Source organism: Ammospiza nelsoni, chromosome 7, assembly GCF_027579445.1.
Source record: "Ammospiza nelsoni isolate bAmmNel1 chromosome 7, bAmmNel1.pri, whole genome shotgun sequence".
In the NCBI taxonomy this organism is placed as follows: Eukaryota; Metazoa; Chordata; class Aves; order Passeriformes; family Passerellidae; genus Ammospiza; species Ammospiza nelsoni.
In genome coordinates this window covers 11,693,662-11,714,460 of record NC_080639.1, presented here as the reverse complement: position 1 = coordinate 11,714,460, position 20,799 = coordinate 11,693,662, and the positions used below count along the sequence as shown (strand labels likewise).

At 41.7% G+C, this 20,799-nt stretch overlaps 1 protein-coding gene across 7 annotated transcripts in view; it reads right to left on the bottom strand.

Moving 5' to 3' along the window:
* Positions 1–20,799, bottom strand: part of SLC39A10 (solute carrier family 39 member 10) — a 90,739-nt gene that overhangs the window by 12,612 nt on the left and 57,328 nt on the right. For 2 of the 7 annotated variants that reach the window (XM_059475518.1, XM_059475520.1), the window contains exons 1-3: positions 16,364–17,087; positions 5,037–6,110; positions 3,966–4,167 (exon numbers count right to left, since the gene is read on the bottom strand). In XM_059475518.1, the coding sequence (XP_059331501.1) occupies positions 3,966–4,167; positions 5,037–6,110; positions 16,364–16,378 (1,291 nt within the window). In that variant the 5' untranslated portion in view covers positions 16,379–17,087. Of the gene's footprint in view, positions 1–3,965; positions 4,168–5,036; positions 6,111–10,441; positions 11,702–16,363; positions 17,088–18,919; positions 19,059–19,300; positions 19,350–20,799 lie in introns of those variants that run through there. The other 5 variants (XM_059475525.1, XM_059475523.1, XM_059475522.1 and 2 more) reach the window with 4 other exon arrangements.

Here is a 20,799-nt window from a genome sequence, read left to right as displayed (position 1 = left end):
TTAATGACTTGCAACTATCTCTTAAGAAGGTGACTTTCCTTTAACCTAAGCTGTGTGATTGTTCATTAAAAAGATGCTGAAAAATATAAAGGCAGTACTGAAGTCCACAGCAAACCAGAACTACACAGGCTTATTCACAGCACAGTATAATGTAGTGAGACATCAGAAGACATTTAGCTAGAAAGAGCCCAGCAATTCTTCCTGATTGTTAGTTCCAGGCTTAGCTTTGTAGCCCTCCATGAAACTAAAAACTAAAGGTTTTATACTGGGACAAAGCCATCTCTGCTTCTTAACTCACAAGGGCTCTACAAGCACTAATGTGTATGCAACAGTTGTTTTTAACATGATTCTGATGCAAAATTTTTCTGGATTCTGTATTTCTCCCTGTTTGGAGTCACATGTTTAGTTTGGCACTGTTTATTTCACCTGGTGCTTTGAAACATACACCTTTATTCATGAGAGGACTCAACCTTTGGCAGAGGAACTCTCACATCGAATGCTACAACACGAGCTGGAACAGCTGAAAGCAACTTGCTACCACCAAATAGCAGCATTCATTTTTTCTGAGAATCTTTACTGTTGCCATTAGAAGAAGTGATAATGGGATGTGGTACACCCAGCATACTCCTGTTAATGAGGGAAGATGTGAAAATTTCTACATGACATTGAAAAGAAGGAATTACAAAAGAAACAGATCCTATAAACAAAGAAACATGGCTCTTTCAATCAGCATCTCATTCTAATAAAGTATTATCATTAAGTTTTAGTACAGATGCTTTGATTTTCCTCTACAGGGTTTTTCCTAGCTCCACTTTTAATCAAAAATGGATGTCTACCACATTTTGCCAACTTTATGGTAAGTTTCAGCTCCTGACTCAGAATCCCTAACATTTCCACATTTCAGAGTACAGTCTGACTTTCCTTGCATCTCTGAGGGCCCACAAGTAGGGGAAAACATCCTGGAAAATGGGGCAGGGTATGTGTGAGAGGAGAAGAAAAGAGGAACAAGTGTGTTGTAGCTGCTCAGTGTCAACATGAGGGTGAAACACCCCAAGAATTCTGTCTGTACCAAACTGACTATGGAGCAGATTTATACGACTTTGCCAACACAAGTGTGGCTGCTGCAGGCTCGGTCTGGTTCAACACCAAAGCTCACAACATCTGCTGCTTTAAATTTTATTTTGGGATATTCATTCTTACTAAGTCTGTGGCTGTCATTCCACAACACTGCATAAAACAATCCAGCTGAAATGCAAGGGGTACAAGACCACATCCACTGGGAGAAAATGACTGGAAAAAGCTTTTGCCAGTATGAGGTGTGCACTGACAGACATGAGTACTGAGACCATAGGAAAAGAGAGCTGGTGGCAAGGCAAAGTCTGCTGCCAGATGAGGAACTGAAAAACTGAGGCTGGAAAACAGGAATACAAAAGTAGGTGTAAAGTTGAAGCAGGACCATGGTGACCAAAATACTGCCACAGGTCCCCAGACTGATCCCCAGAGCACTTCAGCCACGCAGCCTGGACCGAGAGGCTGTGCTGAAAACCCAGCATACACGGAGCTGTCCCTCAGTGCTCAATCTAGCACACATGCACAAGCAGCCCAGATAAAAATGACACAGCCTTTGGGCAGACACTGCCCCAAGGTGGGCACACTGGTGCTCAGTGCCAGGGTAGATGAACAACAGCCTTACATGGAGAAAAATGGAAAGGCTGAAGTTTCATCTATCACAGCAGGGTTGGCAGATACACCTCTGAGGGGCTGGAATACTCCTGTGGATGACACAGGACCTAAAGATGGCATCATGATTAAGGTAAGGCACATGGGATTAGAACATGGAATCTGTGCCCCTCTCAGATTGAGCCCCAGGGAGCACTGGCATCTGCACAGACAGAATTACAGCTTGGACTGATCTCAGACACTTCTCATCAACAGCTCTAAGCCATCTCCAGCTCTAAACTAAATGCTCCCTGTTTACTTGTGTGACTTCTACTGGCTTCATTCAGTAGCAGGGGGTGCCTTTCCTTTTCAGTTGTTTAGGGGCCTCAGTGGTGACAATGCCCCCTCCTCCAGCAGCCACACTGTGAAAGCTCAGTTCTATGGAGAAGCCCTTGAACATCCTCCATCAGAAGATGTTACAGAACTATCTGTAAGTTACAGGAAGAAAACCCAACATGGCTTCCTAAGCTTTTGGCCAGCAGTTAATTAAATTATCTTGCTTTAGAAAACCACAGTTAGCAGAGGTAATGGAAACCTACAAGCTGGTATCAATGAACAGAAGCAACACTGGTCTGTTAAGATTGATTGAAAGCTTAAACTGAAACTAAAGTAAACCACAGAAAGCTCATGTTTAAAAGTGACTGCATCCTCCTAACTTTGGTGAATACTTCTATCTAAAAATGTTTATATTAGCTTAGGTGGGCACATGCTTTCATTTCCATACAGTCCTACAAGCTATAGGTTAAGTTACTCTGACTGACATTTGCCCTACACCTCCCACAACCCCCACATTCCAATAAGGACTTGCTATTTTTTGATTCACTTCCTTACATAAGAAAGAACAATTATTATTATATCAACTGAAATCTTGCTGTAATTAATACAAGAGAATACAGGAAATTGTTATGAAGAATGATTTATCATTATCTAATCAAGCTGACTTTTTCTGCAGGTTTGAGAGCCAAATCAATGAGTTAGAACCCCAATTTTTACAGCTAACTAGCAAAAGTGTTATTTATACTCAAGGTATCAGATGCCATAAAACATGTTAAATGTTCACAACAAGCTTCACTAATTTTGGAGATTAAGTCTCTTAAAATGTTAAAGGTCTTCAAACTGAGTTATTAATGAACTCCCTCTCTCATTACAGAAAAATAAAATGCAATCTTTTAAAAAGAAGCACTCATCTGTAGAAGCTTCCTAATTAAACTGGTCCAAAGCATGTGCAACATGACAGTTTTGTATAGGGTTTCAACATTTTAATTGGCAGAAAATGCTTAGAGTTGCTCTAGCAATGCTCTTGGTAGTCAGGCAGGGGTCAGCTCTTACTACAGAGACCACAGCACAAAGCAATTTGCTGTCATACAGAACACGCACTGTATCTGCTCTACAGCAATCTCTGAGCAGCTAACAAGACAGCACATGTGTCACTAGAGGAGATTTATCTATAAGAAGTTAATTATTTTAATGAATCTGCAATTGGTAAGAAAGATAACCAGCAATGCATTCTTCCCAGCAGTTAACATCTATGAGAATGCACTTACTTCAAGCTTTATTTGTAATGATGCTAATATGCACCTATGTACTAATCAATCCTCACATTACCAATACTTTCATTTTGAAAATACCAACATTATATCCAAGATTTTTTAGATTTTTAATATTTTAATGCAACTAAACATCAACAGTTCCCTTATAATTTATGAAAGATAGCAGAGGCAGACGTATTTAAAAGTACATTCAGTTATGAAATAACAACAGTGGATTCTACCCTTAAAGTAACTGCTTTAACAGTAGTGAAAATATGTTAACTTAGAACTATGGTGATGAGATAAGAAGTCTACTCAGTTTTACTCAGGGTACACACACACAAAAAAATAAAACTGGCAACAGAAGATTTTGATGGAACACTTCTCATGTGCTTAGAGAGAAATAGTCAGAAAAGGGAAGTACCAGAAATGACAATTTAAATGCTCTTGTACTTGCTTATGCATATTTTTTAAGTTCATGAAAAACTATGCACGTCAATTCTACAGCCCTGCAGCACTGCTAAAATATAAAAATAGTAAGACCTAAAGTCTCATTTTCCAGTGAATGAACTGTAATGATAGTGTTGTTCTCTAATCCTGAATTAACAGGTCCAAGTCAAATTTATTAAGAAATTTAGTGCCAAAGTAACACTGCAACTTTCCAACTTTGAGACAAACATATGGACCTCAGTCCCACTAAGAAAAAAAGACACCTACCTGATGCACCTGTTTTATCTTTATTCTCAATTGATGCATTTTTATTTCTTGCAAGATCGTCCAGCTCATCATAATGTACAATACAGAGCCTTCTCTCAATCTGGTAGAGCAAAGCAGGACAGATGTACACGAAGAGCTCAGGAGATATCAGGGAGCTGGCTTCCAGACCATAGTACCGTAGCAGCTGTGTAGCATTTAAGCACTGCAAGCAAATTGTACAAACAAATTAAATATAAAAGCATCTATTTTCATGTATGGAAAACGCAGGATATTATTTGAGAACACAAACAAAGCAGCAACTTTGGTCCAAATGTTCTACCAGTGCTAAAACATGTCTTAAACTGATCTAAGTGGTTTATGAGAGAAAGAAACAGTAAAAATATCTGCACCGCACACTCGAGTCTCCCCACACCTACATAACTTTTGATAGATGTCACTGAAAAGCAGTTTCCATATTCTTTACACAGTACAAGCAATGAAGAAAAAGCAACAGGTGAAGAGTGTCAATATGTAAATCCAAAATTGGTTTTTCAACACTTCTGTTTACCTACCAACCTTCCGTGTTTTGAGTTTCACTTTTTAAGACAGTTTGAAATGTTGAACTCAGCATTCCCTTCATCCTTCTAGTTTAAAAATATGACTTTACAAGGTCTTACATTGGTACTTAACTGTAAGGGGAAGGGATTTATGGTGCTGGCAGAACTAATGAATGCTGAAGGACAGAAGAGCTTCCACCGAGCACGGTGCTACTGAAGCTACACCTGCAATTGCTTCTTAATCTCTCAGGACAAAGATATCAGAAGTGTGCTGAAAAGATGCAGGTATTTTAGGAAAGAGTGTCTGTGCAGTTTTCAAAAATGTTAGTGATCTCAGATTCAGAACGAAGTCCAAAAAGGTGTGTGTGGTGGTAGTATTCTGGAATATTGGGAGGGGGAAAAGCTTTACAGATCAAATTCATACACTGTATTAGGCTATGGTCCCAAACATCCCCATTTATTTGTGGGTATGCGCTTTCAGTTATTATGTGACAGCACCGAAAGCAAACTTACCAGCTCTCCATGTCACACTCACCTCTTCATGCTTGTGCTCATCCTCACTGTGGTCCTTGTGCCCGCGTGCCGCAGGGAGGGCGTGTTTCCTCACGCTGATCTGCTTGTGCGAGGCCTCTCGCTTGCTGGTGTGGCGGTGCCCGCTGGCAGTGCCAGCGCTGCCGTCCTGGTGGCCGTGGCCGGCGGAGCGGTCACCGCCGCGCTCGTGGTGGTGCACGTGCAGGTGAGAGGCGTCGTGGACGTGGTCGTGTTTGTGCACGCGGTTGTGCTCGTACTGATCGCCGCCGTCGTGCTCCGCGGCGTAATCCCACGTGGCGTCTCCCGACGTCTCGCTGATCTTCTTCTGCTTCTTCTTCTGCTTGCGCTGTTTGCGCTCGGGCTGCTCCTGCGTGGTGTTGGTGTCCGTGGCGGGCTCGTGGCTCTGCTCGGCGGGGTCGCCGTGCCCGCCGGCGTCGTGGCGCGAGTGGCGCGTGCCGTTGTGCTCGTGCCGGTGCGCGCGCGGGTGCTGGTGGTGCTGGTGCCGGCGGCTCTGGTTGTGCACGTGCTTGCCCTCCTCCTTCAGCGAGGGCACCGCCGCCTCTCTCTCGGTGTCACATTTGTGGTTTCTCTTTGCAGACGCACCCACCATGGTCTGGTTTTCTGAATCTGAGTGGCTGTGAGCATGGTTATGAGGATGAAAATGCTTTCCTTCCTGTACTTCCAAAGCATACAAGTGAGAAACATGATCGTGGCCAATATCATCATGATTTATCATCACTACTTTTACCTCTCCCAAACCAAGGCTTATTAACAGTTTTTCCAGGCCAAAAAAAGATAATCTTCCATTTTCACCATAGCGATCAAAAATCTTTTCAATGTAGTATTTTTGTTCATTTTCTGCTTCCAACGTTGAAAATTTACTGGGCATAGATTCTGTTCCTCCATTCTGGAAGTATGATTCATTTGAGATCTGATAGTCATTATGGTCGTGCACACGATCCTTTTTGGGACCGTTGTTGTGTCCATCTCCATGGCAATGATTGCACTGATGAAAAATAAATGTCAGCAAACAAATGATGCAAAATTTTGTGTGCATGTGTACCTTCATCTCTGTTTCCTACAAGAAACACAAAGGGATGCACTTAGCTGCACAGCAATCTCAATGTCAATTTATATTGACATCAGTTTGGCACTTACGCCAACTGAATCACTCACAAAGCTTTTTAGATATTGGCAAGAAAAGAATGGCAATTGCAGTACTTCTACTGCAGAAATTGTGTTAATGTACTTTTCTTACCCAACATTGAGACAGACTGTGTATTTTAGAGATGTGGTTTTACAAACCATACTGACAGGAGGTGATGATAAGAAAAAGATTAACAACATTTACAGTCAGTCATATCAGAATATTTTTGTGTATATTTTCAGAGGCACCTATACTTATGATAACCTATAATATTAAAAATCTTGATAAAACACAAGCTACAAAAGAATGAAAATTATTTTAAAATAACAATGCTGTAATCTCCTGTTTACAGGGGCGACAGGCAGGTAATACAGCTGAAAACCCACACACCGTTTGCTCTCTTTTTGTGCTGCTGAAGTGCCTCCACTAAACACACACTGCACAATTCCCTGTTTTGAAATCATCCATTATCAATGTACAAATAAGCTGCCATTAACTAACTTTAATGTATTGCTTATATGTTCATATTTTTAGTACTTTTCACTTACATTGGTTTACTGACTTCAAAGATCTAGGTGGGCAGCCATTTAAAAGTAGGGTTATATGGAAAACATCTGCTTATGCAACTCAAAAAATACTGTTAATGCTGACAACTGTTGAGCTGAAAGCACTTAGGGCTGAATTTTAGAAATTATATAATTTGGGACAATGTGGTTTTCAATTCAGTGTTACACGTAAAAAACTTACACTTCAACACCAGGTTATGAAGGAGACACTGCAAAAGCTTTTCTTGTGTTCAGAATTGAAAACAAGCCACCATTTTACCCTGCAGCAAATGCAGGAATGTGAGGGGACAGGACACAGGCCAGCTGTGCTTTAATCTCTTACTCCTGGCAGTGGTTTCAGTTCCTGACGTGCACCTTGACTGGAGCTGCCACTGGCCCTCCACTCCCAGGCACGAGTGACCCGCTCAGCACATCCTGAGGTGCCACTGACTCTCACATGGGACAGGAGAAATTTGCTTGTCCTGCCCAAGCCCCCACAGCTGCTCACTTAAGTGTGCTTTGTGAAACTGGCCAGGAAAGTGCTCTGCAGCAAACTACAAACATTTGAAGTCCATTTTACTTTCTCAAAATATCTGTTGGAAGCTCCTATAGTTATAACAGGTCAGCAAAGAAAAGGAAGGAGCTGCCTTCTAAGGACTTTATATGGTAAATAAATGTGTCAACACAGAAGACTGGGAAAAAGTCTTTCTCTTGTTAATCTCTACAAATCCCAAATATGAAAATTCATTTTTTCACTGGAGCTTCAAAAACGTACAAATTTTTTTAAAAAAGCAAAACTCTTTTGCAATGCTGTCCCATTTAAAAACATAAGCGCAGAAGAATATCTGGGCTTGTTTTTAAATGCAAAATGTAGGCATCTGCATCAAAATTGATTCTATGGATGTCAGATAGGTCAGTGGCTACTCACTGTACATTAGTGGCTTATTTTTATAAACAACTGGTCAATTATCAGTCTGGAATAACCACAGTTTATCTCCAGTCCCCTACATTCCAGTTACTGATTTCAAGGCTGTGATAAACTTTTTCAAGTAGTTCAGTATGGTAAGTTCACCCCCAAAACTTACTGAAATATTATTTTCATATATTTATATATATAAAAAGTAATACTGCTTTTGTAGGTAAGAAACCTTTTCTCCCCCTTTGCCACAATCTGGTAATACAATCAGAACAAGCAAAGTTAAATTATTCTCATTTAAACAAGCATGATCCAGACTAAAATATCTCTACCAGGAAATTCATGACTAAAGCATGCTCATAATCCTTTTCACAACCTCATGATCTTTTCCATGTGACTGTCTCATACAATACTACTAATACATTACTTGGAAACTTTAGTCATGCATCCCTAATTGTGGTGTTTAGCTTTCAATGGTACCTTTTCTCCATGCCCTAGTGGTTAAAATAGTTTGTAACCTATGACTGTCTCATTGCTGAAGAGCTGAGCAGTCTCAGAGCAGTTTCAAAATCAATTACTTGTCTGTTTTCAGTTAAATCAGTAATAACCCAAACCCAAGCACAGTATTTTTGATCTTCTACTGTGTAATATTCTGCATCTTCCACTGCATATCTTGTTATGGAACAGATACTTAAAAAACAAATGTTCCCATAATAAAAAGTTTCCAAAAGAACAACCAGAAAGAATTAATTCTTTCTTTTTAAACGAGCTTCATTATTCTCTAGGCAACTGTAAATACCTGTCATATTTAAGCTGTCAGGCAGCACTCATGTGTATAATACTGGAAAGCTGAAGTCCAAGTTCTATACACTTCAGTGGCACAAAATTGTGTATAGCTGATCTCATTATAGGAACATTAAGACTCTCAAATCCCCCAAGAGAATATGCAAGCGCAGCCTGAGGACAAGGCTACAGCAAAGTTGAAAAAGACCCTGCCTACTACTGCTGTCAGCCCTAGCCCGGTTCTGTTCAGTGTTTGATTCCCTGCTGCCTGCCCTGCACAGCTCTGAGGGGCAGAGGAGGGAAAGCAGCTCCGAGCTGTGGGGCAGTGAAATAGGGCACCCCTAAAGGGCAGGGCTGAACTAACAGCACCTGCTGCACCTCCCTGAGCTGCAGGGAGAACGAGCAGAGTCCTTCTGACACTCAGGCAGCAGGACAGCCCCCCCAGCCAAGCTGCACAATTCGAAGGTGTTTGTTTGCAGGGGGGCAGAGATGAAGGGTGTCCCACCAGAGGGCATTTCAGGAAGGCACACAGTGCTGCCCAGGGCACCCATCCCCTCCCCACACAGCAGTGCAAGGGATTATCCCCCCAGCAATGGAGAACTGATTGAGCTTCCACACACACAGAGCCTTCAGGTGCAAGCACATGGGCAGTGCCATGGAAACTCAGCACATCTCCGTGCAAACCACTCTCTGCCTAGCACGTTTCAGCTGCTTACGCAAAGGCACCTGTGATCAGAGGTGGGTTTGGTTTAGTTTCTTTTAAAAATCTTTCTTTCAGTCAATGTCCTTTGGATTTCTTAAATTTATCCACAGTTCTTACTATCTATTTCAACTGTTCTTTTTACATAGCACTTTATGCCTTAAAGCCTGGAATATAATTTGTGGGAACATCTTTGTGTATTTATTACCAACTGTTTCACTGAGACTAGAAAACTAGTTCAAGAGTTAGGCTTTACTTTGAAACAACAAACTTGGATTCAAATAATGCAGTCATACAAAATTCAAACTGAAATGAAAGCCACATCTGTTATTCCAGTACTTGCAGCCCACGCAGTACAGCATTTTTTCTGTGTACAATGCTGACAAGAATATTTTAAGTGCCCAACTTTCTTCCCCCCTAACCCTTTTCATTGTGTACTGCCAACAATTTTAATAACCTGAAATATTTGTAATATAAATGCACTGATTTCTTCCCTTCCCACGCTCCTTCCCAAGTAATTTCAGTTTCACTCCCTTGTTGTTCAACTTTCTTATCCTTGTTTTCTCTGAAGAACGTTCTGCTCATCTGCGAAAAACATCTTTGACTCTTCTGAGTTACTCAGCTTGAATGCCACAGAGTAAAGTGCCTGAGCAAGATTTCATGGAGCACCCTAAGCCAAGGGGTGCTAAAAATAAGGACAAAGCAATATTCTTACCAAACTAAGGCATTCTCACCGTGAAGCAGGGCAAGTTCAGCACTTGTGTAATTCATTTCTATTAGGAACTTCTCAGAGTAACAGCTCTATGAGAAATGCCAATTTCTTAAAAAGAGAAATATTTATTGACTACACAAAGACAGTTTTTCTTACAAGTCCTAGAAATTTAACAGTGTTTCTATACTGCAGGTATTCACTCCAATGTATGTGCAAGAGTGATGTATGCAGCTTTCCCCCATCCTGAACAGTGCACTACTTCATAAAAATATTCAGTTAAAAAAAAAGACTGGAATCTGAAAATGCAAATGAACCTAATTCTACATTTTTAAAATGTCACATTTTTAACAAATAATAGAATACAAAATCCTATTAATCTAGCACACATTTTTAAGGTAAGTTTTTAAAAAAAATTAATGTGAAATTAATATATTGTTGTTACTGAAAGACATTTTAAGAAAGCCATAAACACATTTTAACTAAATAATAACAATCTGGTTTTGTTTTATCAGTGTTAAGCCAACAGCAGCTTCTGCTAATGGAAACAGGAAAACATGCTACAGATCAGTAAAGTTAAAATTAACCATTTCTGACTTCAGTTCTCACCCATCTCCTGTACTTTCTTCCTTCTTCAATTTCAGTGAAACAGGTTTGTGGATTTCAGTGAAACAGGTTTGTGCATTTCAGTGAACCTCATTCATTTAAAAACCTATAGCCCAGTAGGAGGGGCACTTTGTAAGAACAGAGCATTAACTAACTGATCCAAGCCCTGTTTGCCAAGTTAATACCAGATAAGACTTACAGAGTACTGAAAACATTTATGCATAACTGAACACACCATGAATACTTCCTAAAAATCTGAACTGTGAAGTATTTGAAAAGCCAAGTCCCAAGCATAATAAAATGATCTTGAACTAATACAGTAGCAATCCACCAGCTCAGTTATCCAGAAAGGAGCATTTATTCTGAACATAAGAAAACTGGAGAGCCTTCTTCAAAGGGTCAGTTATTTGTAATAAATTGCTGAGTACGGGATCCTTCTCAGAGCTCAAGATAATATAAAAACGTCAGAATACTTGGAAGTTCTGTAAGTACTAGTTCTGCTCACCAAGAATTAATTTGCAGTCTTTCATATATAAATTGGATGTAGTCCATGAAACACCTATTAATGCACAGAATTTATAACAGAGCCAATTTGCTTTTGTGCCAATATTCTGTATTAAATATACTGTTCCATTAGATCCTATTAAGATACCAACCAGCACTTGTAAGATTGAAATACTTGAAAAGATAAACCAGTTACAGCTGCATTTTAATACTTCATTTTTCTTCTGAAAGTAAGCAAGTTGTTTTGGTTACAACCAAAGCTAAAGTTCAACAAATATTTTAAGATGGTGTTGCACTTAAAGCAGCAGTGCTGCCCGCCCCCACTGCTTCACTCTCTCGTTCCCATGCCCACAAAACCATTTTTGGGCACCAGCACATTTGTTTGCTGATCTGTTCACTGTGTAGCTGTACAACTAGATTCTGCTGAAAAAAAGCCTAGAAAAAGAAAAAAAAAAGATTATTTTCATGACAGATTACTTTTCCTATCTGGCTCACTGTACAGCTGCACAAACACCACAGTCCACACGAATAGAAGAGCCACCCAGCTTTAGGTGGGAGCACCAGTTACTGATCTGGTTGATCTGCAGTCTAACAAAACATTCTGATAGAGCACAAATAAAACAACTGGCCACCTCAAAATGCACTCAAATAACATTGTAATTATTCCCTGTTGAAAGCCAGTTGAAAATAATTTCTCCAACTTTCCCTTCAGAACAGACTATAATAATATTTCTAATCAAGTGTTAAAACCAGTTGCAGTACTTTTATTCTTATAACTTACACCACTATCCTTGCACCACATTGTAGTACTTGTGGTACGTTAGAAGGCATAAAATGCATCTTTGATGAGTGTTTATTACCTACATCTTTATAAGCCTCTCTTCATCACTGCTACAATCAGAAAAGGAATTATGCATGCCTACTGCTACACCAATGACTTATCTCACTTGAAAAAAACCAGAAAAATAAATTTAGAAAAGCTGTCAATTATGAAGTCCACTCAAACATGAGACTAAAGCAAACTTTTACATGTGCAATGCCAAGTTAGTGCCTGTGAAGGCCATTCCTAGAATGAAGAGGTTTCAAATTATATACTATTAAATCAAATCTGTATTTTTAAATAATGAACCAACATCACAGACTTTTCTAAGGTGCTCTACCAACAAGCCACTCAAATTCTTCTTAGCAAAGTTACTCAGTCAAGAGAACAAACCAGGAGGACTGCTACTCTTAGACAGCAGGCAGCTACTGGAACCAGCGACATCCTGAGTTAGTGAACTCCCAAATATGTCTGTTCAGTAATTGTAGGAGACAAAGGAGTTTGTGAAGGTGTCCTGGCAGATTCAGAAGTAACACTTATCCAGTCTGATACAGGAATAAAATAGCAGTGCATATTTCAGCAGGCAAATCCACCAACAAAATACCCAGCTGAACCAGTTACTGTCATTTTCATCACATTCCAGGTGAAACCTCAACAGAATTCATGCCATTTCCCTGCCATCATTTATTTTAACCAGGATTATTCTGAAAGATCTACCTGGCTACTCATTACAGGTTTGTGTAGTGATGGAGGCAACCATTCAAACTGATACAATTACTGACTGGCTTTAAAAATCACTCACCACGAACAATAAACCTTTCTCAGCAAGGTACTAGCTCAGAAGGGACACAAGTTTAAGGTGAATTAATGAAGACACAGTATTCAATACCCAATATTACTCTTAGTGCAAGATTAGAGACAGGAGAGAGGCAAGGAAGCACAGTATTACTGGTAATATGTGAGGCAGATAAAGGGTCTGGAAAGGAAGGAAGTAAAACTGAAGCAAATTGTAACTGCATGTCCAGAACAAAAACCTGCAGAGAACGTGAGGCATCATTTTGGTATTTCACTCCTATTCAATCACTGATTGATTGAATACAAGGAACTCCTGTATCACACTTTTCATAGGATATGGGCAAAACTCAGCCAAAAATGTGGGGTTTTCCCATTGCAGAGATACATTCCTTTTCTATGTAGAACAATGTACTCCTCTAGGTGTTTCACTATGAGAATATTTTGTTTATAAAATATAATTAATCCTTTGTCTTTGCTGATTTACTGTTAACAATTAAGCTACAGTAATGGAGAAAATTCCAGTAAATTCGTTTATTTATAGGATCTCTCAGGATTTTCCACAGATAAGTGGCAATTTGCCTTTCTCAACTTTATTTCTGTTTTAAGAACTCAACAACAGTACAATACAAGGCAAAGTATCATCTTCAAAGACTGGGAAATTATTTTACATCACTCAGTGTAACTGTTTACTGCAATTAATTTGAATCACAGAGCTTGATAGAAGGGAAACAACAATTATTTGCTATACTTGCTGCATTGGTATTAAAGCACCTCATCTTCATCTGTTCTTTTAGGAGGCAGCATTAACTCCTCACATTCCTCTCCCTACTACTCAACATACATAGTTAGCAAAAGGCAGTGTAAGAATTTTTGCCTAAAGCCACCAAAAATTAACTTCTGTGACTTTCTTTCATACTCTGCAAGACACAGATGCATAAATTTAGACTACACACTTTACAGAACTCAATCTCTTATCTGGAGTACAAAACAGCAACTCAGTGAAAAAATAACTAGTTATGAGCATAATACAATGAAAAGCAAAATTTTATATATACATCCTGCTGCAGCTACTGAGTATTTATTTACTGAATGTATGGTCTGGGAGCAAGTGGACCCTGTTAATATAATGCAATGCCTCTGCTGGACAATTGCCTCAAAGCACAGTTCAGAACAGCAAGGTGGAACTCTATGTGTTGTAACAGACATCAAATAAATAGGAATATTTTATATTTAGCATAAAAACCTAGTATTGCAAGGCAACCACGTTATTTGGACTGTAGCCAAGTAGCATTTCTTAAGTTTTAATGTATGTTAATACAATTTGAAACTATACTTTTTGGCTGAGATACTGTGTCCTAGAGACAGATGTTCAGGTCAGCACAAAAAAAAAGCTTCTATATTCTGCAAACAGCACCAGACAATATATATGACCCATATGATACTGTTTGCATTTCATGGATCAAAGTGCTTATCAGGCTAGTGGAGCCCTAGTGGGAAGAGGCCTTCCTTGACAGGAATGGTTAGAGGAATTGCACAGAGCCCTGGGAAGTAGTGCAACCAGGATGTGAAACGCAGAGTGCAGTCTGCCACTCGCAGTGAAGCAGCTTTTCTGGACTGCTCTGTACAAGACATGAATGAAGCAGGACTGAGAAGCAGCCCTGGCTCACTGCTCCCCCTTGCAGGAACACTCACCTGGGACATTACTAGGGATTGAACTCAGCTGCCAGCTGTACAAATGACATATGGCTATCATGAGCAATCCTAGATGGAATTCTGAGCCACTCAATCTTATTTAAAATGCAAATCAATGTTAACAAAGATATTGCTCAAAAAAAATCCATAAGAAGAATCATGTTGAACAATGTCTACTGAGACTACCTTGAGGATTACATACACTTTTCCTTTGTTTTTCTTTGCTGCTCCAATCTCAATGTGGTTGCATGCTATTATCAGCAATTACCTTGGTTAAAGGGTAACTATTTATAGATATCAAAGCACCAGGTGTAAATATTTTATCATTTACAGTTATCTTTGAGAATTCAAGGTATTACTTTTGTCCATTAATAATCATCACCCTAAGGAGCTATTTATGAATGTAGTGTAAGTCAGATAATCTAGAGACCTGCATCTTTATGTATAAATTGTGTGACAACCCCTGCCTGGAATTCATGATGAATTACAGTGGTCTTTACTAAGAGCTGCAATTGGTAACTATTTCTAAATAATTTAAAACCTACATGCAGAAACATTGCACAAAGTCTCTGTTTATTGTATTTACAATTCTTTGCAAATTCCGCATGAAACTTTTTTCACCCATTCTTAACCTGAAGAGCATTTTATCTCACATATGCATTTTATCTAACCAACCACAATGTAGATTGATAACTTCCAGACATGATCAGTTAGACAGCAGCTTCCAGTATTACAAAGACTTTCTCCCAAAGCAAGATTGGTTCACCTACCTTGGTGACTTCAGAAGTGTGTCTTTATCACTTAAGATATTATTCAGACTTATTCACACTTATTCAGAACTGTGCTTATCACTTAAGCACCAAATTGAATGCTTATACAATTTCCTGTGCCTCTTAACAGTCCAGAAACTCTGAGTTTTAAGTCCTCTGTTAATATTCCACATTTTGTACAGATGTGCTACTTTGTTTAATACTGACTTGTGACTGTCAACACAGAACAAAAAGAGGGGCGGGTTTCTCTCACAGACTTCATGAGGCTACAGAGAAGGTGACAGTCAGATGAGAATGAAGCTCCTGGTCACTGAGAGAGAAAGGCTAGCAGCTGAGTCATTCCTGCTCTGCAGCAATGGAAAAAGCAGCCAGGAAATGGAAAGAGAGATGAGGCAGCACCATGTGAGAGGAGAACATTTCCAGTCTAATGAATCATGTCCCCCAGCATGGGTACAACACCCTACATGTAATTCCAACATCCCCTTCTTCTCAGAAGCTTTTCACACTGACATCAGCAAACCATCATCTTCCAAGTCTTTCATGCTGCTTTCCAGCTTTCTGGGTATTAAAACCTGTACAGACTTTGCAGTATCACAGAGGTAACAAAAGTGACTTCAAACAATTATTCATTCTTTAGCTTCCTTACTCCTCAGATTTTTATTACATCCAAAAAGCCTCGAGCAATGGCACTGACTCAATAGCACTAAAAGAGTGTGAACAGAGGAACTGACACAGCACATACCTTTCTCTCCTTTACGAGGTTACACCATGGCAGGACATGGTTTCCAGCATTTCAATCAGTTTTTGAAATTTTGAAAAAAAAAGGTTTTATTAGCTTTGCCTAAGTGGTACACATTTCCTTACCAGACCTTATTAGGTGTATTTCAAGTAATATCTCAGCTGTAATTAAAGAATGATGTAAGAGCAGTCTTAATTCCTTCTGCATTAAGTGTTACTTCAGGCCTTTATCAGCAAGATAAAATTACTAGTTTCACTTAAGATAACTTCAGTAGCCCACCCTCAAAGATAATACTTTTCAGATGATAAAGTTGTTTTAAATAATTGCTCTCTAAATTAAGTTGGACTCCTACAGTAAACCAGGAAGCTATACAGATTTTCTTCACATTAGAATAGAAATTGCTTCCCGAAAGGCATAAATTCTCCTAAGGAACTCACCCTGCACCTAAAGCTCAATCCTGTGAAAAAATACCTGCCCAAGGAACAGAACTGCCATTAAACTTTCCTTCTCTGAAACTTCTACTGACATTTTTAAATGTGCTACAAAAAGTGAAGATAATTTGACAATTCTGAAAACATCCTAAAAAATGATACACTGTGACATACCAAGGGTTCTGACATCGTTGATCACCAAACTCAGAAGAAAATGGAATGAGGTTTTCTGGTATCATTTTCACTGCTGGCACATGCAGTTATGTCTGTCCATCAGTCTGTACTGATGCCACCATCCTTTCACCAAGTTTCACTCCAGTAAATGACCAAATTGTAACTTACAGAAAAACTTTAACGGACTTTGGCTTTTAAGTAGCTTTTGTAATTTTAATCAGCAATTCCAGCTGATGAGGACACATAAATGTTCTCAAATTGATTTACTTCATCACTGGTTTATCAAGTGCCTATCACACATTCAAAACAAACTTCCACTTCTGTAAAAAAGAGACAGGAATAAGTCTTTACAATAGGCACAGTCATGATCAAACGACATTGAAACTGCAAAGGCAAACAAGTCCAAACACACTTCCTTAGGGACTATATACAAGCTTGAAGTCCGTGTGATCTGGGCACTACTTAAAAAGCCTCTTCAGACTTGAATCAGCCACTGCTTTGCAGAAAATGTATTAAGAATAGAAAGAGTAAATTAAAGCTGTTTGACTGACTTAGTGAAAGACCAGGAAGGAAACCTATGCCATGTTGGATACATTAATTTTGCCATACATATATATATATACTTATCTCAGTGTCAAAGTAATGATGGTCAGCATGTGCTTTTTCATATCAAGTAAACTTTCTAGAACATGTCTGAATTACCCTGATGATCCAATTTAATGAAATTATTTTCTTGCAACGGGAAAAACATCCATTAATACAAAGCCTGTGAGCATATTTGAATAACTTTAAACCACAGCTCTGCTGTAATTGCACACTTCATGATTGACTGGATATATGCTGCAAACTTAATACTCGGGTTTTATGTAAGCCAACCTGGAAGACCTACAAAGCACAAAGACCCACACAGATATTAATTGAAACAAAGCTCATATTTTTGGAGTGTTTTTTTTTTTTTTAATGTAGCCAGAATCTCCAGTCATATTGCCTATTCCAGAGAGGTCACAGTGTATAATAACCCCTCTGCACCCACCCATGGACACTAATATAATGCAATATGGAACTGCCACCATTAATCTCATCAAACACACACAATTAATTCACAGTCTGTCCATCTATGTAGACCCTATTCTCCTTTAGAAATAGGTTGCATGGCTGCATACTTTTTTACTCTAAAGTATGAGTTAAAAGCAGTCTAAAATAAAAATACTGCAGGACACCACCACTAATTTTACTTTAACCATTAGCACAAGAATTTAGCTGCTAAAGTAAATTTAGCTGGTCAATGTTCTTGGGGACCTCGGTGTTTTTTCCAGTTCTTGTCTTACATTGCCATGCCAGACTATTAGCCTACAGAGTAACATCAGTCCCTCACTCTGGAGTTACATAGCATGCCTCAGTCCCAATTCCTATTTCCCTGCACATCTGAAGCAAAGCACATTATTCAGCAGAGGAAACTCTGCATTCTCTGTTAAAGTCCAATTAAAAAAATCTCATATAATGCCTTTTTAATATAGAAAGTTTTCTATTTTTATGTCACTGTGTCAGTTACTACTACCCAAAGGGATACAAGAACATACCCACTGGAACATGCCAGGATTACTTTTGTTAACTAGATGACAACTGCTTCCGCTGGTCTGAAAACTAACCAGGTCTTCCAGTGTGCATTTCTCAGCTCTGTATCAGGCTCGAGGTTATCACAGGCTCCCTTGGTGTTATGGTACAAGATCCTACCTTAATAAAAAAAAAACACATTATGATTGCTACTTACACACATACAGCATTAGGAGTGCTAGAAACCAGAAGTATTTCTACTCGGGCAACTCCTGTTCAGAGAGTCTTATCAACTAGCAGGCATGAACACTTCTACAAAGAGGCCCAAAAACGACAAAGATAGCTAGAAATTTTAAAGAGCAATTTTATTCCGCAGTTTCAACGTTAAGTGTGTGTTTCCAAAGGACGCAGCATAAGCAGCAGAGAGGGTTGAGAACAGGCAATCAATGTTTTTTGCTCATAATTTCTGTGTCTGTAGAGCACAGTGACAAAGCCTCCTGACCCTTCGGCCCTTACCCTTATTTAAGGTTACGTGCAGGTTACAGCCCGAGTGATTTTTCCGCAGCGGTTAGCGCTAAATCCCAACCGTAAACCCTGCAAGATTTAATGGCCTGGCTTGTTCATCACCCGCCGTCCCAGGCCGTCCCCAAACACCGCCAAGTCCTGGGGGCCCCGCACGGCGCTGCCGCCCCGCACACCCGCAGCGCCCACGCCGGGCGGCCAGGGCCGGCTCCGGCTCCTTCCCCCGCACCCGCGGCCTCCACGTGGCCGCACCGAGAGCGAGCTCGGCAGGGCCGGGCGCGCCCAAAGCCGCACTCCCGGCAGGAAGGCTGCCGGAGGGAAGCGGAGAGCGGGCACCGGGCGGCTCGAACCCGCCGGGACACGGGGCCCGCCGCAGCCCCCGACCCCCGCCGCCCCCTTTCTCTGTCCGCCCGAGCAGCCGCAGCGCCGCGGCCACGTCCCGGGCCCCCGGTTCGGGGCGCGGGGGCGGGGAGGATTTACCTGCCGCATGGTCGCCTCACGAGCAGAGGAAGAAAGGGGGTGGGGGGATGCGCCAGGGCCGCGGCGGCGCCTCGCGCTCCGCCGCCTCGGGGGGAGCCCGGGCGCGGCCCCCCCGCCCGCCGCCCTCCGGCCCCCCGCGCGCACCCCGCGGCCTCGCGCCCCGCCGCCACGTGATGAGGCGGCCGCGCCGCCGCGCGCCCCTCTCGCCGCTCCGCATCGCGGGCGAGCCGCTGTCCGCTACCGCCGCTCGGTCCCCGCCAAGGCTCCTCGCCCGCACCGCCGCCCCCCCGCCCCGGCGCGGCCCGGGCCGGCCACCACCCGCTCCGCGGCGCCGGGCGGCTGTGGGGGAGGGCATGTAAACAAATGGGGTTTTATAGCTACCTCACTCGAGTGCCGTGTGCATCTCCCTCTCCGCTCGGTACCAAACCGCCGCGGCGCCTCCTCCTCCTCCTCCTGCCGCTCCGCCGGCGCTATTCACAGAGCCGGCTACGCCGCGCTCGCCCTGCACACGCGGCCCCGCAGCCCGCGCTGCCCAATGCGCAGCCATTTCCTCCAGCGCTACGAAAGTGGCGTAGCGGCCCTGCCCGCCCGCCCCTCGCTGCGGCGGCTCCGCGCACGGCCCGGCCATGGCCGCCGGGCCCGGGAGCGCCGGAGGGAGCGCCGCGGGCCCGGGGCAGCGCAGCCCAGTCCCGGCCGAGGGAGCCCGACCCGAACTGCTCGAGGGGAGCCGGGCCTGCGGGGCCGGGGCCGAGCTGCTGCCTCTGCAGCCGCCTGGGGAGACTGTCCGTCAGCAACAACGGGGTATTCGTACCTTCCTATCGGGGTACCTTCCTACGGGGGTACCTTTCGGGGCCGAGGTGGGCACTGATCCTCGTTTATTTCACTCCACAAACTCCGTTCAGGCTCGCTCAGGCCACTAAAGCCCGTGCAGGCAGTGAAGGTCTCCCCATGGCGAGGTGGAGCCCCTCGTCACGACACGCACCATTCCTAGGCAGTAACTATAGAGCTAAATAAAACCCCTAAACCAAACCTTAGGTAAACCAAAGCCTTCACTAGATCAACGCCGAGAATCAGGGGACATTTTGGTTTGTAACGTAAGACCTGCAATATAGTAGAGTCTTTCACAACAAATCATAATTTGAAATAGACCAGCGTGTTTTGTAATGGTTATTTATAGAAAGCACGTTCAAAGGCTGAAGCACAGTTATAGGAACGTTTCAGATAAGTTTTAGGCTGTTTCATTTTTCTCTTGGAGAAATTTGCATACAATTTTCACGACATTTTCCTCCAAAAAATAGTGTTCCCATTGCAGGCTTCAATCTGGAAGAAGCCTGCAATGTATCTAGAATGTATCTAGAAACAAGCCGACTTTCCCTCTATTTTCTATATTTTCAAGGATGCACACATTTTGCTTTTAGATTCTTATATTAGTGAATGGAACTAACCTAATTATTTCTGAAAATGTTCCTTTGTTAAACCAGATGATTCACACCAACACTACCTTAAGTCTGACCTGGCAGAGCCAGAGTCCTGTCCTATCCTATCCTAGTAATGTCTGAAGTCCGGGGCATACCCCATGGTTACCTCCTCCAAAAGCCTCCCAAAGTTATATGATTTTTCTTTGTAAAGGATTACTCCTATTTGTTTAGCAACTAAAAGAAAGCTGTTACCTGTAAGAGTCTAAAAACCACGTACGCATTAAATTGAAGTCATGGTGCAAGAGAAAACCAGAGTAAACTTCTCTAGATGTGATAAACGTCCATTATAATGCAGCTACTGTAGCAAACAAAGACATGTGGACCTCTCAAATGACCTAAGCACATCAGGTGTGATGCTGAATCTTTTCTGATTAGTCTCTACCCATGAAGTTTGTGTCTCAG